General features: G+C 48.6%; 1 protein-coding gene across 22 annotated transcripts in view; it reads right to left on the bottom strand.

Moving 5' to 3' along the window:
• The window catches only part of RALGPS1 (Ral GEF with PH domain and SH3 binding motif 1), a 287,326-nt gene that overhangs the window by 240,627 nt on the left and 28,509 nt on the right, over positions 1-18,190 (bottom strand). For 21 of the 22 annotated variants that reach the window (XM_049710721.1, XM_049710726.1, XM_049710727.1 and 18 more), the window contains 2 exons: positions 3,601-3,722; positions 316-423 (listed from right to left, as the gene is read on the bottom strand). In XM_049710721.1, the coding sequence (XP_049566678.1) occupies positions 316-423; positions 3,601-3,722 (230 nt within the window). Of the gene's footprint in view, positions 1-315; positions 501-3,600; positions 3,723-18,190 lie in introns of all 22 variants that reach the window. The other variant, XM_049710736.1, reaches the window with a different exon arrangement.

Here is an 18,190-nt window from a genome sequence, read left to right as displayed (position 1 = left end):
ACATTCTCTCCCATTATAGGTATAGGTACATAAGATATTGAGTATAGTTCCCTGTGCTACACAGTAGGTCCTTCTTTGTTGTCTGTTTTATATAGAGTAGTGTGTATATTTTAATCCAAACTCCTAATTTATCCCTCCCTGCAGACATCACCCTTTTTTAATGCCACATGGTATTTCCTAAAGAATACTTTATTCGGCAATCCCCTATTGTTGGATATACGGCTTATTTCCAATCTGAGCAAACAACCCTGAGCAGTGACCCCCTCGAGCTCCCCATTATGGTGTCCAGCCACCCACATCAGTCCTGTTACTTACAGCAAACTCCTCGGGAGTCACTTTCAGGACATCGAAGACAACGGCATCGTAGCTCTTGCTGGCATAGTCGCAGCCCTGGCCCTCCAGAGAGTCTGAGCTGCTGCTGCCCTGCAGAGGACAGGGAGAGATGGGGCCGCCTGAGCAGTCTGGCTGACTCCACAATCACTGACTCCCAAACCTCAGAACTGAGGATGCAAGAGGGGCAGAACCGTACAATGATAAAAGCTTCTGTTGTTTAGTGCTTTACCCTATTCCAGGCACTGTGTTAAGAACTTCATATGCATAATCTAATTTAACTCTCATAACAACTCTCTGAGTACACACTATTATTATTCCCATCCTACAGATAAGGAAGTAGAGGCAGTGCTACTTCCCCAATGTATCTCACCTAGGAAACTGAAGAGCCAGAACGTGAGCCCAGTTGTATATCTCTCTTACCCCTCAATCATACATGCCCTCGCTCACTACACCCCAACTGCTTCCAGCTGCCTCTGTGGCGGGGGGGGCGGTGAAAAGATACAGCCCACTCTTCACATCTTAGGAGGCCTGAGGAGATCACCTGTTTTGTTATGTTTTTCAAACATTACCTGGTTTCACCTTTTTCTTTTTTTTCTACTTAAATTCATTGCAGGAAATTATTATACAAAATGTTAAACTGACTCTCAAGGCTTATTTCATGTAGGGGCCACTTGGAATTCAAAGCCTGTTAGCTGATGAGGTGAGAGGTAACCGGCCAGTTTTGGAGACAGCATGAAAGTTATATTTAGTAGAGCCCCTTGTTAAGAAGAACACCGGGAGTCCTGCATGTAAAGGAAAGGTCTCCCGTAAAAGAGCACGTTAAACTCCCCAGATGTGGCCAGTTACATGAAACCCAACACTGTAGGCATCCCAGAATGCTGAACATACCTTCTCTTCAATTTTACTTAATTCCATCAAATTCTACTTTGGGGAACCAATAGAGCTTACCACCCCAAAACTGTGCCCTGTTCATAAACGGTTTTATTCGTCTCAACCTGTGAAGAGGGATTTTGTGGTTTCCATTAACCTCAACATCTTGGACCGGGATTTAGAGAATATGCTTTTATTAATTCCCCTTTATTTCACTCTTTCCAAAATGGCTATATCTGGAAAAACTTTGCAATCTTACTGGAAACTAGAGTGTTTTTAGGCCAGGGAGGGAAACCAATAGTCAACAACTGAAAACGTGAGGTTAAAAGGAGGAGCAGAAACTTAAACCTGTAGATTTCAATAGGCCTCTGTCATTTAAAGGCTACCAAAAACTCTAAGATGATCTTAAGAAGCTCTGAGCTCTGAAGTCAGACAGGCCTGCTTAGAATGCCAGCTCCACCCGAGCTGCTGTCTGACCTCTTCACTTCGCAGAGCCTCAGCTACCATCTGTAAAATGGCACCATTAGAACCCGCTCCCCAGGGCTGTGGCACAGGTCATACAAAATGAAGCTTACAAAGCAACTGGCAGGATCCCCTCCCTGGGCGATGCTGATTCAAGGGGCCTGGGTGGGCTCAGGCATGGCTATTTTGAAAGTTCCACGGGCGATGGGACATTCTCCTCTGAGGAGAATCTGTGTTAAACTTTTGAAAAGTAATAAAGATTAATCCTGAATACTTCTGGAACTGGCCATCGATTCCACCCCTCGGTCTTACAGACCCTGAGCAATGGCTACCAATAAATCATTCTGCACTTCCATGTTCCCCTTCCACGGAGCAGCCTGAAGCAGGTGACGGGGCTGACCTTCTTCCGGGGAGTGTAATGTCATCATGGTCAGGACCAGTGGCTCCAGAGTCACAGAGGCCTGGCTGTGAATCCCCACCCACCGCTGACCAGCTGTGTGATTTGAAGCCAGTTCATTCACTGCTCCCTGCCTCAGTTTCCTCGCCTATAAACTGGGGGTGAAACAACAGCACATGCCTGATGGGGTTATTGTGAGGATTAAGTGAGATCATGCCTGTGGAATGTACAACAGAAGTGCCCGGTATATAGTTAAGCACTAAATCATGGGTGTCTATCTGTATAAACGTGTCACTCAGTCACCAAAATGTATTGAGCACTTCAATTAGACATGCATTCATTTGTTCATTCATTCAACAAATATTTATTGAGCTCCCACCACGTTCTGGATACACATATACATGTATATTTGTATATATACACATATATGTAGATATATATAGTATATATGTGTGTTTGCACACATATGTGTATGTATACATATATACACAGACGGAGGCTAAAAAAGAAAGAAGTTTTACTCTAGACGGAGTGTAAACTGTAAATGGAAAGAGAAGTCTGATTCCTCCAGTTACCAGACAGAGTCCATTCCTGGAATTTCAGGTTTTATAACTTTCCTGTAACACCCCATTGCACCTGCCCCAAACATACACACTCATACAAGCGGCCTTATTTAATCAAAAGTTGCCCCAAATACATTCAGTGGTAGCGGTGGAGGTGGTGGTGGTGATGACGACACAGTAACTTTATTTAAATGTATACTGGCGCCACCTGGGAATTTTAACGGGTACCCACAAGTCTGCTTTCAGAACCAGAGATCAAGCTAAGGAATTTTTTTAAAGGGTTATAAGAAATGGATTGGTTCCTATGAATTCTAGCTGATTGCACAGGATCATTTCAAAAGCCCAGCTCGACCATGAGGGCCTTGTGAGTTCAGAACACGGAGCACCCCCTTGTCCGTTTATCACAGGAGCCCAGCGTTATGCATCTGACATGGTGGTCTCCCCAGGCCTCAGATGACACCCCCTCCCCCGCCTGCCTCTGTTCTATTACAGAACTTGGAAAGCAAACTCCCAAACCCCCAGGGCAGGGGCCCGAGCCCAGGCCACTCTCGACCACCAGCCCTTATAGCCATTTCCTCCTGAGTAAGGTAAATAGGAACACGGGGCCAGCTGGAAGCACTTCTGTCTGACTTCATTCCAGAATGTGTGACCTATTTATAATCAGCCACGGCTTTGCTTGGGAAAGGTCTGATCCCTTCTTGCCACCAAAATGGAATGTGGCACTTGCTACAACTGGACTAGGCAGGTATTTGTTTTTCTTTGAAGAGAACGACTTCAGAAAACACAATGATCCTCAGGACTGACTGCCTCCCAAATCTCACGCCTGGCATGGCTGGTCGGGAGGGCCAAGAATGGTGGCATTCCTGGAGGCCTGCAGCCTCCAGGCCAAGACTCAGGGGGCCTGGGTCAGCTGCAAGGAGCCCTGGCCCACCCACCCGACCCACGGCCCCGGCCCTGGTCCTGCAGCCCCAGTACCTGTGGAGTGGCAGAGGTGACCAGCACGCTAGCCATCAGACCATTCCTCTTGTACATAGTCTCCAGGCCACAGGGAGCTTCAGGGCAGCCTCTGTCGGTGACATAACCTGTCTGAAGAAGTCCTGCAAGGCAAAGGGGCTCATAAAAACCAGCCTTCAAACCCAAGCTAATCCCACCCTGGGAGATAGTTGTGCTGGACTTGAGCTGGTGACCCCAGAGGAGACCTTCAAAGAAAGGTTACACAAGCTGGTGGCCTTCAGGTTAAATATGGCCCACAGATGTAGTCAGCTAGGCTTGTACAGGTTTTAGTATGTTTTAAATTAATCACCAACATTTAAAAATTGGAAGGTTTCACACAGAATTCTGGATTTGTGACTTTTCTGGCAGCACTGGGCCCCATTCCTGCATGACAGCCGTCAGCTGGGCTGGGCAGCGCTGCCCCTTGTACTGGTGCACTTACTGGAGCAAGTGCCTTTCAGACCCCGTCTGGCCTGTACAGCCACTTGGGGACCTGCCTGGCTCCTGCAGACACTAGAGTTTGTGACCTTTGTTTTAAAAAGAAGGCAGGTGAAGAAGACAAACTGAATCTACCGTGTTTCCCTGTGCACCAGACCATTCCATCAATAATAATAATATGGATACTAGCTAAGACTCGGAGAGTTCTCGCCACGTGCCATGCACCTTACTTACAGTAACTCCTCTAATGCTCACAACAGTCCTTGGTAGGTCCTGTTATTACCCCCATATTCCAGGTGGGGAATTTGAGGCACAGAGAGGTTAAGTAACTCGTGCTTTGGTGTCTTTGCTCATGCCGTCCCACCAAACCATCATTATTCAGGACCTGGCTCAAATGTCAAATGTCATCTCCCCTGGTTATCGCACCTGGACCACTTAAACAAGAACCAGCGCTCTCATACCAATGTGTACATGCCCCTAGTAGGGCGTTTATCACATCACTGAACATCAGAGCACTGTAGCCACCACCAGCTTTTTCCCAGGAAAGCAATCAGGATGTAATGGGGGAAGGAAAGGAGAAGGCAAAGGGACCAGCTGGAAGCCAACTGCAATTATCAGGAAAGAGACGAGGGTCCTCTGAGCTAGAGTGGCAACAGTGACACCAAAGAGAAGGACACAGACTGAGAGACGGTAAGGACAGAAATGCAACAGAAACTGATGTGGGGGAGGGAGAAGCAGCTGAGGATGCGTGGCTTCTGGCTCGAGGTGCCAGAGGCACAGCAACTCTGGAGAGCAGTTTGGCAGTTTCTTAAAAAGTTAAACATCAACTTACCAAATGACCCCACAATTCTACACCTAGGTAACTATCTTTAAAATAAATGAAAACATATGTCCACACAAAAACATGCACATGAATTTATTCATCTTAGCCAAAAGCTGGAAACTAAGTGCCCACCAACTGGGGAATGGATAGACAATGGGATATATCCATACAATGGAATACTACTCAGCAATAAAAAGAAATGGAACACTGATACAAAGTATAACATGAATAAACCTCAGAAACATCATGCTAAGTGAAAGAGGTCACACAAAGGATTGTACAATATGAGGCCATTCTTATGAAATGTCCAAAAAGCCAAATTCATAGAGAGGGGGAGCACATCAATGAGAGGCTGGGGTGGAGGCAGGACTAACTGCAAATGAGCACAGAGGATTTTTCTGGGGTGATGGAAATGTGCTAAAACTGGATGTGGTGACGGTTACACAGTCCCAGAAATCCACAAAGCCATAGGACCATACACTTGGAATGAGTGCATTTTACAGTAGGTAAATTAACCGCAGCAAATGCAGCAGCCACCAGCTGTCTCATGATGGTGACCTGAACTTACACATTTAACTCCCCCCTTCCACATCCCTTTGAAATAATCAAAGAAATATTAAAATACTAAAAACAAATTGTATTAGCACACGATGACAGACAATGGTTATTAATAAGCAAAAACACTTTCAGGATTTCCAGGGGCAGAAGAGTCCTTCCCATCAGGAAACTTACACAAGCCTCTTAGATAGCCTCATCCACCAGAGGACAGACAACAGAAGCAAGAAGAACTACAATCCTGCAGCCTGTGCAACAAAAACCACATTCACAGGAAGATAGACAAGATGAAAAGGCAGAGGACTATGTACCAGATGAAGGAACAAGATAAAACCCCAGAAAAACAACTAAATGAAGTGGAGATAGGCAACCTTCCAGAAAAAGAATTCAGAACAATGATAGTGAAGATGATCCAGAACCTCGGAGAAAGGATGGAGGCAAAGATCGAGAAGATGCAAGAAATGTTTAACAAAGATGTAGAAGAATTAAAGAACAAACAAACAGAGAGGAACGATACAATAACTGAAGTGAAAACTAAACTAGAAGGAATCAATAGCAGAAGAATGGAGGCAGAAGAACGGATAAGTGACCTGGAAGACAGAATGGTGGAATTCACTGCTGCGGAACAGAATAAAGAAAAAAGAATGAAAAGAAATGAAGACAGCCTAAGAGACCTCTGGGACAACATTAAACACAACAGCATTCACATTACAGGGGTCCCAGAAGGAGAAAAGAGAGAGAAAAGACCCGAGAAAATATTTGAAGAGATTATAGTTGAAAACTTCCCTAACATGGGAAAGGAAATAGCCACCCAAGTCCAGGAAGCGCAGCAAGTCCCATACAGGATAAACCCAAGGAGAAACACGCCGAGACACACAGTAATCAAATTGGCAAAAATTAAAGACAAAGAAAAATTATTGAAAGCAGCAAGGGAAAAACAACAAATAAAATAAAAGGGAACTCCCATAAGGTTAACAGCTGATTTCTCAGCAGAAACTCTACAAGCCAGAAGGGAGTGGCATGATATACTTAAAGTGATGAAAGGGAAGAACCTACAACCAAGATTACTCTACCCGGCAAGGATCTCATTCAGATTCGACGGAGAAATCAAAAGCTTTACAGACAAGCAAAAGCTCAGAGAATTCAGCACCACCAAACCAGCTCTACAACAAATGCTAAAGGAACTTCTCTAAGTGGGAAACACAAGAGAAGAAAAGGACCTACAAAAACAAACCCAAAACAATTAAGAAAATGGTCACAGGAACATACATATCGATGATTACCTTAAATGTGAATGGATTAAATGCTCCAACCAAAAGACACAGGCTTGCTGAATGGATACAAAAGCAAGACCCATATATATGCTGTCTACAAGAGGCCCACTTCAGACCTAGGGACACATACAGACTGAAAGTGAGGGGATGGAAAAAGATATTCCATGCAAATGGAAATCAAAAGAAAGCTGGAGTAGCAATACTTGTATCAGATAAAATAGACTTTAAAATAAAGAATGTTATAAGAGACAAGGAAGGACACTACACAGTGATCAAGGGATCAATCCAAGAAGAAGACATAACAATTATAAATATATATGCACCCAACATAGGAGCACCTCAATACATAAGGCAACTGCTAACAGCTATAAAAGAGGAAATCGACAGTAACACAATAATAGTGGGGGACTTTAACACCTCACTTACACCAATGGACAGATCACCCAAAATGAAAATACATAAGGAAACATAAGATTTAAATGACACAATAGACCAGATAGATTTAATTGATATTTATAGGACAGTCCGTCCAAAAACAGCAGATTACACTTTCTCCTCAAGTGCGCACAGAACATTCTCCAGGATAGATCACATCTTGGGTCACAAATCAAGCCTCAGTAAATTTAAGAAAATTGAAATCATATCAAGCATCTTTTCTGACCACAACACTATGAGATTAGAAATGAATTACAAGGGGAAAAAACGTAAAAAACACAAACACATGGAGGCTAAACAATACGTTACTAAAGAACCAAGAGATCACTGAAGAAATCAAAGAGAAAATCAAAAAATACCTAGAGACAAATGACAATGAAAACACGACGATCCAAAACCTATGGGATGCAGCAAAAGCAGTTCTAAGAGGGAAATTTATAGCTATACAAGCCTACCTCAAGAAACAAGAAAAATCTCAAATAAACAATCTAACCTTACACCTAAAGGAACTAGAGAAAGAAGAACAAACAAAACACAAAGTTAGCAGAAGGAAAGAAATCATAAGGATCAGAGCAGAAATAAATGAAATAGAAACAAAGAAAACAATAGCAAAGATCAATAAAACTAAAAGCTGGTTCTTTGAGAAGATAAACAAAATTGATAAACCATTAGCCAGACTCATCAAGAAAAAGAGGGAGAGGACTCAAATCAATAAAATTAGAAATGAAAAGGGAGAAGTTGCAGCAGACACCACAGAAATACAAAGCATCCTAAGAGACTACTACAAGCAACTCTATGCCAATAAAATGGACAACCTGGAAGAAATGGACAAATTCTTAGAAAGGTATAACCTTCCAAGACTGAACCAGGAAGAAACAGAAAATATGAACAGACCAATCACAAGTAATGAAATTGTAACTGTGATTAAAAATCTTCCAACAAACAAAAGCCCAGGACCAGATGGCTTCACAGGTGAATTCTATCAAATATTTAGAGAAGAGCTAACACCCATCCTTCTCAAACTCTTCCCAAAAATTGCGGAGGAAGGAACACTCCCAAACTCATTCTATGAGGCCACAATCACCCTGACACCAAAACCAGACAAAGATACTACAAAAAAAGAAAGTTACAGACCAATATCACTGAGGAATATAGATGCAAAGATCCTCAGCAAAACACTAGCAAACAGAATCCAACAACACATTAAAAGAAAAAAAAAGAGAGATGGGCCTGAGGGGAGAGGAACCAGCCTCTGAAATAGAAGCAACACCTCCTAGGAATCAAGTGGATGGGACCCTCCAATAGAAACCTCCAAGTAAGCCCAGAGACTTCCAAGTGAGGAATCTAGAAACGGAAGAGTCCAAAGGCAGCTGAGGGAATCAGGATGCCAGGGCTGTCTCAGACCAGACAAACCAGCTCCCATGGACTGGGGTTGGGGCCGACTCAGCCAGGCTGTGTTGATGGATGGAAGCTGCTCATCCATCTGAACAAAGTGACTCGATCCTAGCCTGACGCAGTCACCATGGGGAGACAGAGTGGCACACAGCCAGCCAACCCTCTTGGGGTGGGTCCAACTTGCTCCAGTTCCAGGCTGAGGTGGGCTTTGCTGCTTTCAGGGAGCGCCCAGCACTCTGCAGGGCTCCCCAAGGGGAGCCCAGACGTGGAGCCCAGTCTGCTCGGCCGGGCTCAAACCAGAGGCCGTGGCTCTCCCCACCGGCCTGGTAACCAGTCACGCAGCCCTTCAGCCTAGGGGCCATGAGTCTCAGACCCTTTTCCATGACCGTCATTTGCTCACTCCCTACTTCCCGTCTGCAGGACGTCGCCAACTTGGCCCATCTCTCCAGCGACCTCTGGTGGTGCACTCGGGGCCCCCACCCCACGCGCACACGGCGTGAACAGGGAATGCTGATGCTGAGTGAGGCACTGGGCTAAGCACAACATTTTTAGCTCACTTGATCTTCACAACAACCCTGTGAGGCAGAAGCTATTCTCATTCCTGGGAAACTGAGGCCCAGAGAGGTGATGTAACTTACTGCTAGTTAGGTGGCAGAACTGGGGAGTCCAAACCCTGGTCAGCAGACACCAGGGCCTGGGCCTCCTCTGAGGGCCCAGGTGAGGACTGAACGAGAAAATACATGCAAAGTGCTAGGGTCAGGTCAAACACCAAGCAAGCACTCTGTTAAGGCTATTAATTGCTATTAGTGTTAATTCTAATCCTGCAGTTTCATACATTTATACTTATTCTTTTTTCCTAAAACAAACAATTAACTTAAAACATTAAAGAAAGGACAGCATGGTGCTTTGTGAAACCACAGGCCTCCCCTACTGGGAAGGAGATTTCCAGCTGCGGGCTCCAGGCCCCCAGAGGAGCACAGGCTGAGTCCAGGGGTCCGAGCATAGGGCTCCTCCTCCATGAGGCCTGACCTGCCCCCCACTCCCCCGCACCCGGCCCACTCTGGCCCAGCCCACCTAGAGACAAAGTGACAGCCCACCCATGCTACCCATTGTGCTTCCTACTGGCGGCCTGAGCTGGAAAGACAGACAGACCACTTGTTTCCAATGTGACTCCTGCATATCTCGTCACTGACAAAACAGCCTAATTTATGGGCAGTGACTCTCAGACAAGAGATATTTCACATGCTAAGAAATAAGAGGACCAAGCAGAATGGAACATCCTTTCCAGGGCCCAGAGGAACCCTCACCCATCCACCTGCCATCCCTGAGGCCCGGGCGAGCCCCAACTCCTCGCCAGGGACCAGACTCCCATCAAGGGGGTCAGCCCAGCCCAGGCCCCTCCCTGAGAACCCCTCCTCCACCCCACGGGAAGGCCCCTGAATATGTGGACCGTGCCTCCCAGGCCGGACTGATTGGACCAGAATGCCCACCTGCATCTCCGGAACTCAGGACCCTACGGTGCCAGTCTCTGCTAGTCAGCTGAACTGAGCACTATGCTCTCCGGAGGGGAGGGTGGCCAGATCCTGCCCAGTGCAAGGAGAGTCCCTCTGAGTGGGGAGGCAGCAGATGTGCAGAGAGAAGCTGAAGAGGGAGCCTGTGTCTGAAAGAAAAGGTTCCAATCCCCCGGGGCTCTGTAATAAATGCCTCTTTTTCAGTGTCAATTGTTGGAGTAGATCTCCAAAAGACCTTGACCAAGGCTATTTCCTAAATACCAAGTTCATGCCAAGCCACCATAACCCGACCCTAAAAACACAGGGGGTTCATCCTCACGGGGGAAGACGTGCACCATCCTTTCACCTGTCCATCCAAGCATTCATTGAGCTCCTACTTTGTGCAGACTTTGTTCTAGCCAGGAGTTCCTACCATTTTTGTACCTTGGACCCTTTTGGCCATCTGGTGAAGCCCATGGGCCCCTTCTCACAGAAATGTTTTTTTGGTTTATTTTTTGGGGGGTTTTTTGGGGGGTTTTTTGTTTTTTGCGGTACGTGGGCCTCTCACCGTTGTGGCCTCTCCCGTTGTGGAGCATAGGCTCCGGACGTGCAGGCTCAACGGCCATGGCTCACGGGCCCAGCCGCTCCGCGGCATGTGGGATCCTCCCGGACCGGGGCACAAACCCGTGTCCCCTGCATCAGCAGCCAGACTCTCAACCACTGTGCCACCAGGGAAGCCCATCACAGAAATGTTTTTAAATGAATAAAATAAAATTATACAGGAAACCAATTACACAGGACTACTCAGGAAGCCAACTGTATTAAAATTCAGTTATAAAATTATTTTCTAAGTAATTTATAATATACCGCCTGCCGATGCAGGGGACACAGGTTCGTGCCCTGGTCTGCGAAGATCCCACATGCCGCGGAGCGGCTGGGCCCGTGAGCCATGGCCGCTGAGCCTGCGCGTCCGGAGCCTGTGCTCCGCAACGGGAGAGGCCACAACAGTGAAAGGCCCGCGTACCGCAAAGTAATTTATAATATAGTAATATATGTATTTCTTCAGGTAAGGGAATATATAATTGCATTAAATAGCAAGATCTATTGGTGGGTCTAATAACTACCATAATTTCAAAGTAGTCAAGAACATAAATTTTCTGAGATGCATGCCCACAATTATTATGTGATATGGAGGTAGCTGTGACTTTTATTGGTGACAAAGTTCCAGGTACTGTAAATATTACTATAATTTATTGTCTACATTAGCAACTGAGGAAGATGCCAAATTTCAGTTATAAGTTAGTGAAAATAAAGATTTCATTTTTTTCCCATCCAAATGCAGGGAAGGCTGGTCAAGGACCCTGTTCCAGGCACAGGGGACACAAAGCAAACAGACCCTGCCCCTAGAGAACTCACATTCCAGCGCGAGTCAGAAACCACATGTGAACTCAGATCATGAGGGTCTTCAGGAAATAAAATAGGGTGGAAGACAGTATTTGCCAGGGTGGTCAAGGAAGGACTTTGAAGATGCAGTATTGAGCTAAAGCCCTAGGAAGAAGTCAACCATAAAAACCAGTCAGAGTGTCCTTTACAGAGGCCACAGCGAGTGCAAAGGGCCTGAGATGCCCAGGAGCTCAGCAGGTGTGTGATGGAGAGAAACGGCCACAGCTGGAGCCCAGTCAGTGGGAGGCAGTGGACAGACAGGCTGGGGCCAGAGCATAAAGGGTCTTGCAGGCCATGGTGGGGAGTTTGGGTTTTACCTGGAATGCCTGGGAATGGGTTCTGAGCAGGGGAGTGACATGATCTGATCTCACTGTTTCTGAAGATCACAGTGGCTATTGTGCAGAGAACTCCATGGGAGGCCAAAGATGGGAGCAGCAAAGCCAGCTGGGTGTAAGAGATGCTGACAGCTCGGACTGCTGGCCATGAGGAAAAGAGATGGATTTGGGAGGGGTTCTGGAGGTGAAACAGACAAGACTTGCTGATGGACTGCATGTGACAGGAGAGGAAAAGAGAGGAACTGAGGATAAATGACTCCTACCTTTAGGGCCATTACGAATGGGTAACTGCTCAGCAGTTCATTCATTCATTGGCTCAACACCCATCCACTGAGACCTGGAGGACCAGTTCTGAGGACCAGAGTCAAAGATGACACAGCCCTGCCCTCCAGGGTCCAGCAGTGTAGCAGGGGGGAGAAAATCCCATAGGTAGATACTCACAGGATACGTGGTGTAACAGATCACAGGTTCACCTTGGGCGTCAAAGAAGACATCACTAAGAGCTGTGGATCTGGTCTTAAAAGGGCAAATGTGAGTGTTTCTAGGCAAGCAGTGGGTGGGCCACAGGCACTCTGAGCATGAGCAGAAGCCCAGAGGTGTGAAAGCACACCCCAGATGCCCGTGTGCCAGGAGAACAGGGAATAGGTTCCCCTCCTCACCTGACCCCAGTCCCTGCCCATCCTAGACTAACAGGGGTGCTAATAAGCAGGCAGGGCTCCCCACGGAGCCAGCTTTAACAGATGGCCCCGACACTACAGCCACAGGAACGGCATCTTGCCTCCTGGTCACTCCCTCAATCCTTCAGTAAACTTGGTGACCCTTTTCCCAAGCCCTGCTCTGTGCAGAGGACTCAGGCCAGCCCTCGAGGAGCTCACACACAGTCTGATTACTGCTGTCATCACAACAATCTATTAGACACTTACTCTGTTTAAGGTTCTGGTTGAGGATTTATATGCATCAAAAAAAAAAACTTCCCTGGGGGCTCAGTGGTTAAGAGTGTGCCTGCCAATGCACGGGACACAGATTTGATCCCAGGTCTGGCAAGATCCCACATGCCGTGGAGCAACTAAGCCCGTGCGCCACAACCACTGAGCCTGAGCTCTAGAGCCCACGAGCCACAACTACTGAGCCCGCGTGCCACAACTACTGAGCCCAAGCGCCTAGAGCCCATGCTCCACAACAAGAGAAGCCACCGCAATGAGAAGCCCACGCACCGCAACAGAGTAGCCCCCACTCGCCACAACTAGAGAAAGCCCGCGTGCAACAACGAAGACCCAACGCAGCCGAAAATTAATAAATTTATTTTTTTTAATTATTTTAAAAAACCATTTTACAGATGAGAAAGCTGAGGCTCAGAGAGAGAAACTACACTGTAACTCGGGGATCCGTTTTTCACACACCTGCCTGCCCATACCCCCTGCTGGACAGGGAGGCAGTCCGGCACCAAGGAAAGGGTACCAGCTTGTTAAGTTCGGCCAAAAACCCTGTCTTCCCACCCTCCCTCACCTCTTACACACACACACACGCACACACTCTCATACTAATGCCTCCTGCAGGAGGAAAAGATTCTCATGACGTAACTTTGCAAGAACGTGGAGCTGTATCAGAACCACAGCACCACCCCATGTCTCTGGTTTCTGTGTGACAGACCCCAGTCTCGTGTGTGGGCTCCTGAAGAGGGGAAGGAAAGTCCCATATGTGATGTTGGTTTCCTTCCAGACTTTGAGAATTCTCCTTCAATGTTGCAGGTTCAGGAAACCAAGGAAATAGCAGGAGACAGTCTGGTGCAGACCACTGTGGAGAAGGCAGAAAAACCACTTTTTCCTAAGCTTGTGGAGGTTGTTTCAAAGAAAATACACACATCCAGGAATGTTCAAGTACAAGAGAGTGATGTCTTCCAAATGTTTCAGACCAGCACAGAAACGGCCCCGAGCCTGTGTCCGAGCCCGCCTCCTCGCATGGCCATGCTGCTCTCCACAGGCTCGGGCACAGCTGCTCCACCTTCTGCATCTGAACAGAAGATGAAGAGACAGAACCAAAGAGGGTTTCTACCCACAACCAGTTGTTCACTCCACGTCAGGAACAATAAGTGTATGTGTTCTCTCTCCCTCTCTCTCTGGACGGCCACAGTGTGCCCGTTTTGTATTACCAAAAGGCCTCCCCCAGGGTCACAGTCACCCTGAAGCTGGACCACCTGCCAGGCGCCCAGAAAAGGTCCCCTCGTGCGGGCTGGCAGCGGCGCTCTCACTATACCCCCTCCCGACCCTCTCCAAACTGGCCAAGCCTCCTCCTGGCAAGCAGCAGCGCCTGGCGGCTTTCAAAGCGAGGCCCCGGCCACGTGAGCACATGAGACTTGAGATGCCATCCCTTGGCGCCGTGTTCGCCACGCCCTCCCCCGCCCCTTTCAAGCCACCCACCAGATGCTCGACATCCAACATCTCCCCTCCTCACTGAGGGCCAGATAATGAGCTGAGCGGGCTAGACGGCTGAGGAGGCACCACTGTGTCCAAATGCCCCCCTGGCTGAGCCCCCCCGGGGGAGAGAAAGCAGCAGTGTTCGGGGAAGAGGGCTGGCTGTGGAGTCTGAGGGTCTGCAGATAGACAAAAACGAGAGAAAACTTGTGAAACTGAGCAAACCTGGAGAAAAGGACAAGGAAGGGCGTCTTCCTGGAGAAGTGAAGCACCTACGTGCATGGAGCTGACGTAGGGCCAGCACAGACAAGCAGCCACCCGCGAATTCACGTGACAGCGCTGACCGGGTGCCCCCCATGCCCCCACACACTGTGCGCTGAGGCCGGGGAGGCAGAAACCAGCGGCCCATCCGTCCTCAGAAAGTCCAGCCTAGCGATGCCTACTCAGGCCCGCTCTTCTCAAGTAGGAGGGCTTCCAGAATCCTTTACATAAGAGTAATACCTTTAAAAAGGTATAAAATAAACAAGGGAAGTCCCCACAATCCCTTGTCCCTGTCCCCAAGGTTACACGTTCACACAGGGTAGGGCAGCATCCGTGCACACAGCCACACACAAATAGATATACAGACACAAGTGTGTGCGTGTATATATGCAGGCACAGCCTGTGGTTCAACACCTCCCACCCCCCAGAGGTTGACAAGCTACAACCACAGGCCTGGCAGGAGCTAAGAATAGGACAGTTACAGCAGAGCAAGTTCTCAGGCAGGAGAAGGAGCTGGGTACCTCTGCGGCTTAGAAAACAGATAAACCAGGATTTGAATTCTCACCCATCACTGACCTTGTGCCCTGGGCAAGTTGCTTGACCTGGCCGAGCCTCACTTTCCTCATCTGTAAAATGGGGAACACTGCAGTAGCAACCTCAAAGATGGCTGAAGGGATTCACAGGATGGTGCACATTAAAAGCGGCCGGCATGGTACATCATTAATGACAGCTATTATTTGTGTTGACACCCGTCACCACCACTTTCACCCTCCCTGGGGCAGGGGTAAGCAAGGGTAATGCTCTCTTAGCATGAGACCGCAAGAAATCACCTCTAAGATAAGGTAATAGGAGGAACGTGACTGAAAAATATGTATTTTTCATAAAACTATGAAAGGGTTCCCAAAAGAAAACGAATCCTCTGGTTGGCAAGATAGTTTCATTTTAGACCCTCTTTGAAAAGGCCGGCTGGAGCTTCCCCATCCCTGCCCCATGCACATGTAATTATCCTTGAAATCAAACGTTCCTCCCTTCCAAGACAAGCCTGCAGAAAACAGGGGGAAGAGAGAAACCCTCACCTGCACCCACTAGCTGGTGAGCAAGACCTGAGTTTTCCACAGGGAGTGGAGGCAGGTTTTAGGAAAATGGGAAACCTAGGGATACGTGTGGGGGAGGACTCAAAGAGAGCTTCGGGAAATCGGGGTAAAAGAGAGAGTGAGAAAATGAGGGTGGCCTGCCTGGGACGTCCCAGACACCCAAGACAGCCTGGGAGCATCCTGATTGGCACGCTTCCATTCTGGAAGCCTGGCAGTGACACTTCCCTTTCTGCACATTAGGGATCGTGAAAGCCAGACCAGGGACCCAGCGCCCCACTCCCTCTCCCCGACTCCGCACAGCCCTCCTCAGCCACCCACTTAATCTTAATTACCGTCCAGGGGACATTTGCTCTGGGGAAAGGCAGGCAGTGTCACCTGCAACTGGAAGAGCGGGGGTGCCTGTGTCCTCATGGCCAGCCACCGGCAGGGATAAGCCCTCTCTGGGGGACACACCACGTCTCACCACCTCCAAACTGACCCGAGCCTCTGCACAGCAGGACGGCCTCCTAAACAGTGTCCCTGCCACACCCCTGCCTCCTCATGGTTTATTCTCAACACAAACAGAGTGATCCTTTGAAAACATAAACCAAAAACTTGCAGGACGTACAGAAAGAGTGGATTTTCCTGTATGCAGAGCATACATACCCAGCTGGAGGAAAACAGGCTGCATCCCAGATCTTCCTCCAGAAGGAAGCTGGAGAAATACCCTGATGGATAACAGAAGACGACTCTGCCTGAGTAGTGACCTTATTATACAGAAGCCGGCAGCGGGAAGAGGAGAAAGTATTCAGCCAGTGGCCTGAGACACCGCAGAACCCTTCAGGGTGGAGCTGGGGACAGCCCTGGGATCTGGCAGCAAGCGTGCCGTGGGCACCTAGGACGGCACCTGGGGGCCCGGCAAAGTCTCTCAGATGAGACGCTTTGACTCTACACGTAGGTGAAGCAGAAGCACAAAAGCCAGGCCATGAATTTCATCCAGCAAGGACCTGGTGTGATCCTCTGGGCAGACTGGGGAGTGTCACAGCCTGGAGGACACTGATGAGACTCAACAACTAGATGCAGGGAGGGATCCTGGGCTGAACCCTGGAGCAGGGGAACTGGTGACATCTGGAAAAGGCTGCTAGCTTAGTTCATAGTGTCACACCTAAACTAACTCACCCAGGTTAATTTGATAACCATACTGTGGTTACGTGAGTCAACAGGGAAGCTGGGTGAATGGTATGTGTAAATGCTATGCGCGGTTTGGCAAATTTCTGTGAGTCTAAAGTTATTTCAAATAAAAAGTTAAATTTAAAAAGGGATCCTACACCCTCACAACCCCTCAATACACACACACAAGCTCCACCGCCAGGCCTGATGCCTGGGACTCACCATTTCCCACACAAACCCCGATTCGAGGGTTGTGCTCTGGGGTGTTGAGGTTCGGGCATTTTACGCCTATTACATGTGGGCCAAACACACACCGTCTACAGTAGACAGAGGATCGGACGGAAGGCAGTTTCCTATAAGGAGCAGAGGGTCCCTCCCTCCCTCCTAGTCCCTGCCAAGGGCAGAGGAAGTACTGGTGTGACTGGTGGCGGCCCAGGTCATTGTCTGGACCACATCCGTCAGGAGCATCACCAGGTGTCACAGGTGACACGCCTGTTCAGGGCCCCCTCTTCTCCCCACTGCTGCTCTGAGACCCACAGGGTGGACAAGGCCCCTGCTTGGGCTCAGCCGGCTCTGACTCCCACCTGCACCCGAGTGTGCGCCTGGCATGCACGGCCCTGGGCACTGTCGCTGCCAGAGGAAGGCAAGGACCCAAAATAGGGAGCAAGCGCGGGGGCGGGGGCGGCCCCAGTGGGCTAGGAGGCCATCACTTGCTTCAACCAGTGTTGACCAGAGAGCCCTGGAGTGGGTGACAGGCACGGGCCAGCTCATAGCGAGGGTCCTTTATCCTCCTCTGCTGCTGCCCCTCCTGTGACCAGGAGCTACAGAAACCTCGAGGTGAAGAGGAGGTTGGACAGGACACCCACACTCTTGGGCCTTCCTGACACATACCACTGAGTCCTGACCCACCGTGTACAGCCTGGCCCTTCCCACCAAATTAGGAAGGACGCTGTCTCTAGAGAGTAAGGCAGGGTGGGCAAGGCCGGGCTGCAGAAGGGGAGCAGAAGCAGCGGCAGCAGCAGGACAAAGCCGACGAGGAGCAGAGGGCGTGCCCCGCGGGGTGAGCCGGGTGAGCGTGGGTTTAAGGGAAACACCCACCGAGTTGTAGGCTGTGTCCCAGTGCCATCCCACATTCCGTGGCGAATACGGCAGCGCGAAGGGTGGGAGGGTGCCAAAGGCCGCGTAGAACACGACATCTCCACATCAAACTATATGAATAGATTTTGGTTTCAAGACAATGAACTAGGTCGACACATGTGCTTTCCCCTCTTCTAATCGTGTTGAAATGAAAAATAAGAAGACTGAGAACTCTGTTGCAATGTTGAAGTACAGGGAATGATGACAACAACAAACCAAAAATTAAGAATTCCTAGAAGATGTGAAGCAGATGGAATCGGATAGAGAAGAAAGCTCTGAGTGTTAGACATCTGGCCATAAAGTCAACTGTTTCCTCTATCCAAACAACAGCC

The sequence above is a fragment of the Orcinus orca genome, chromosome 6, assembly GCF_937001465.1.
Source record: "Orcinus orca chromosome 6, mOrcOrc1.1, whole genome shotgun sequence".
NCBI lineage: Eukaryota > Metazoa > Chordata > Mammalia > Artiodactyla > Delphinidae > Orcinus > Orcinus orca.
Note: the sequence above shows the minus strand (reverse complement) of the source record. Positions and strands in the feature narration are given on the sequence as shown.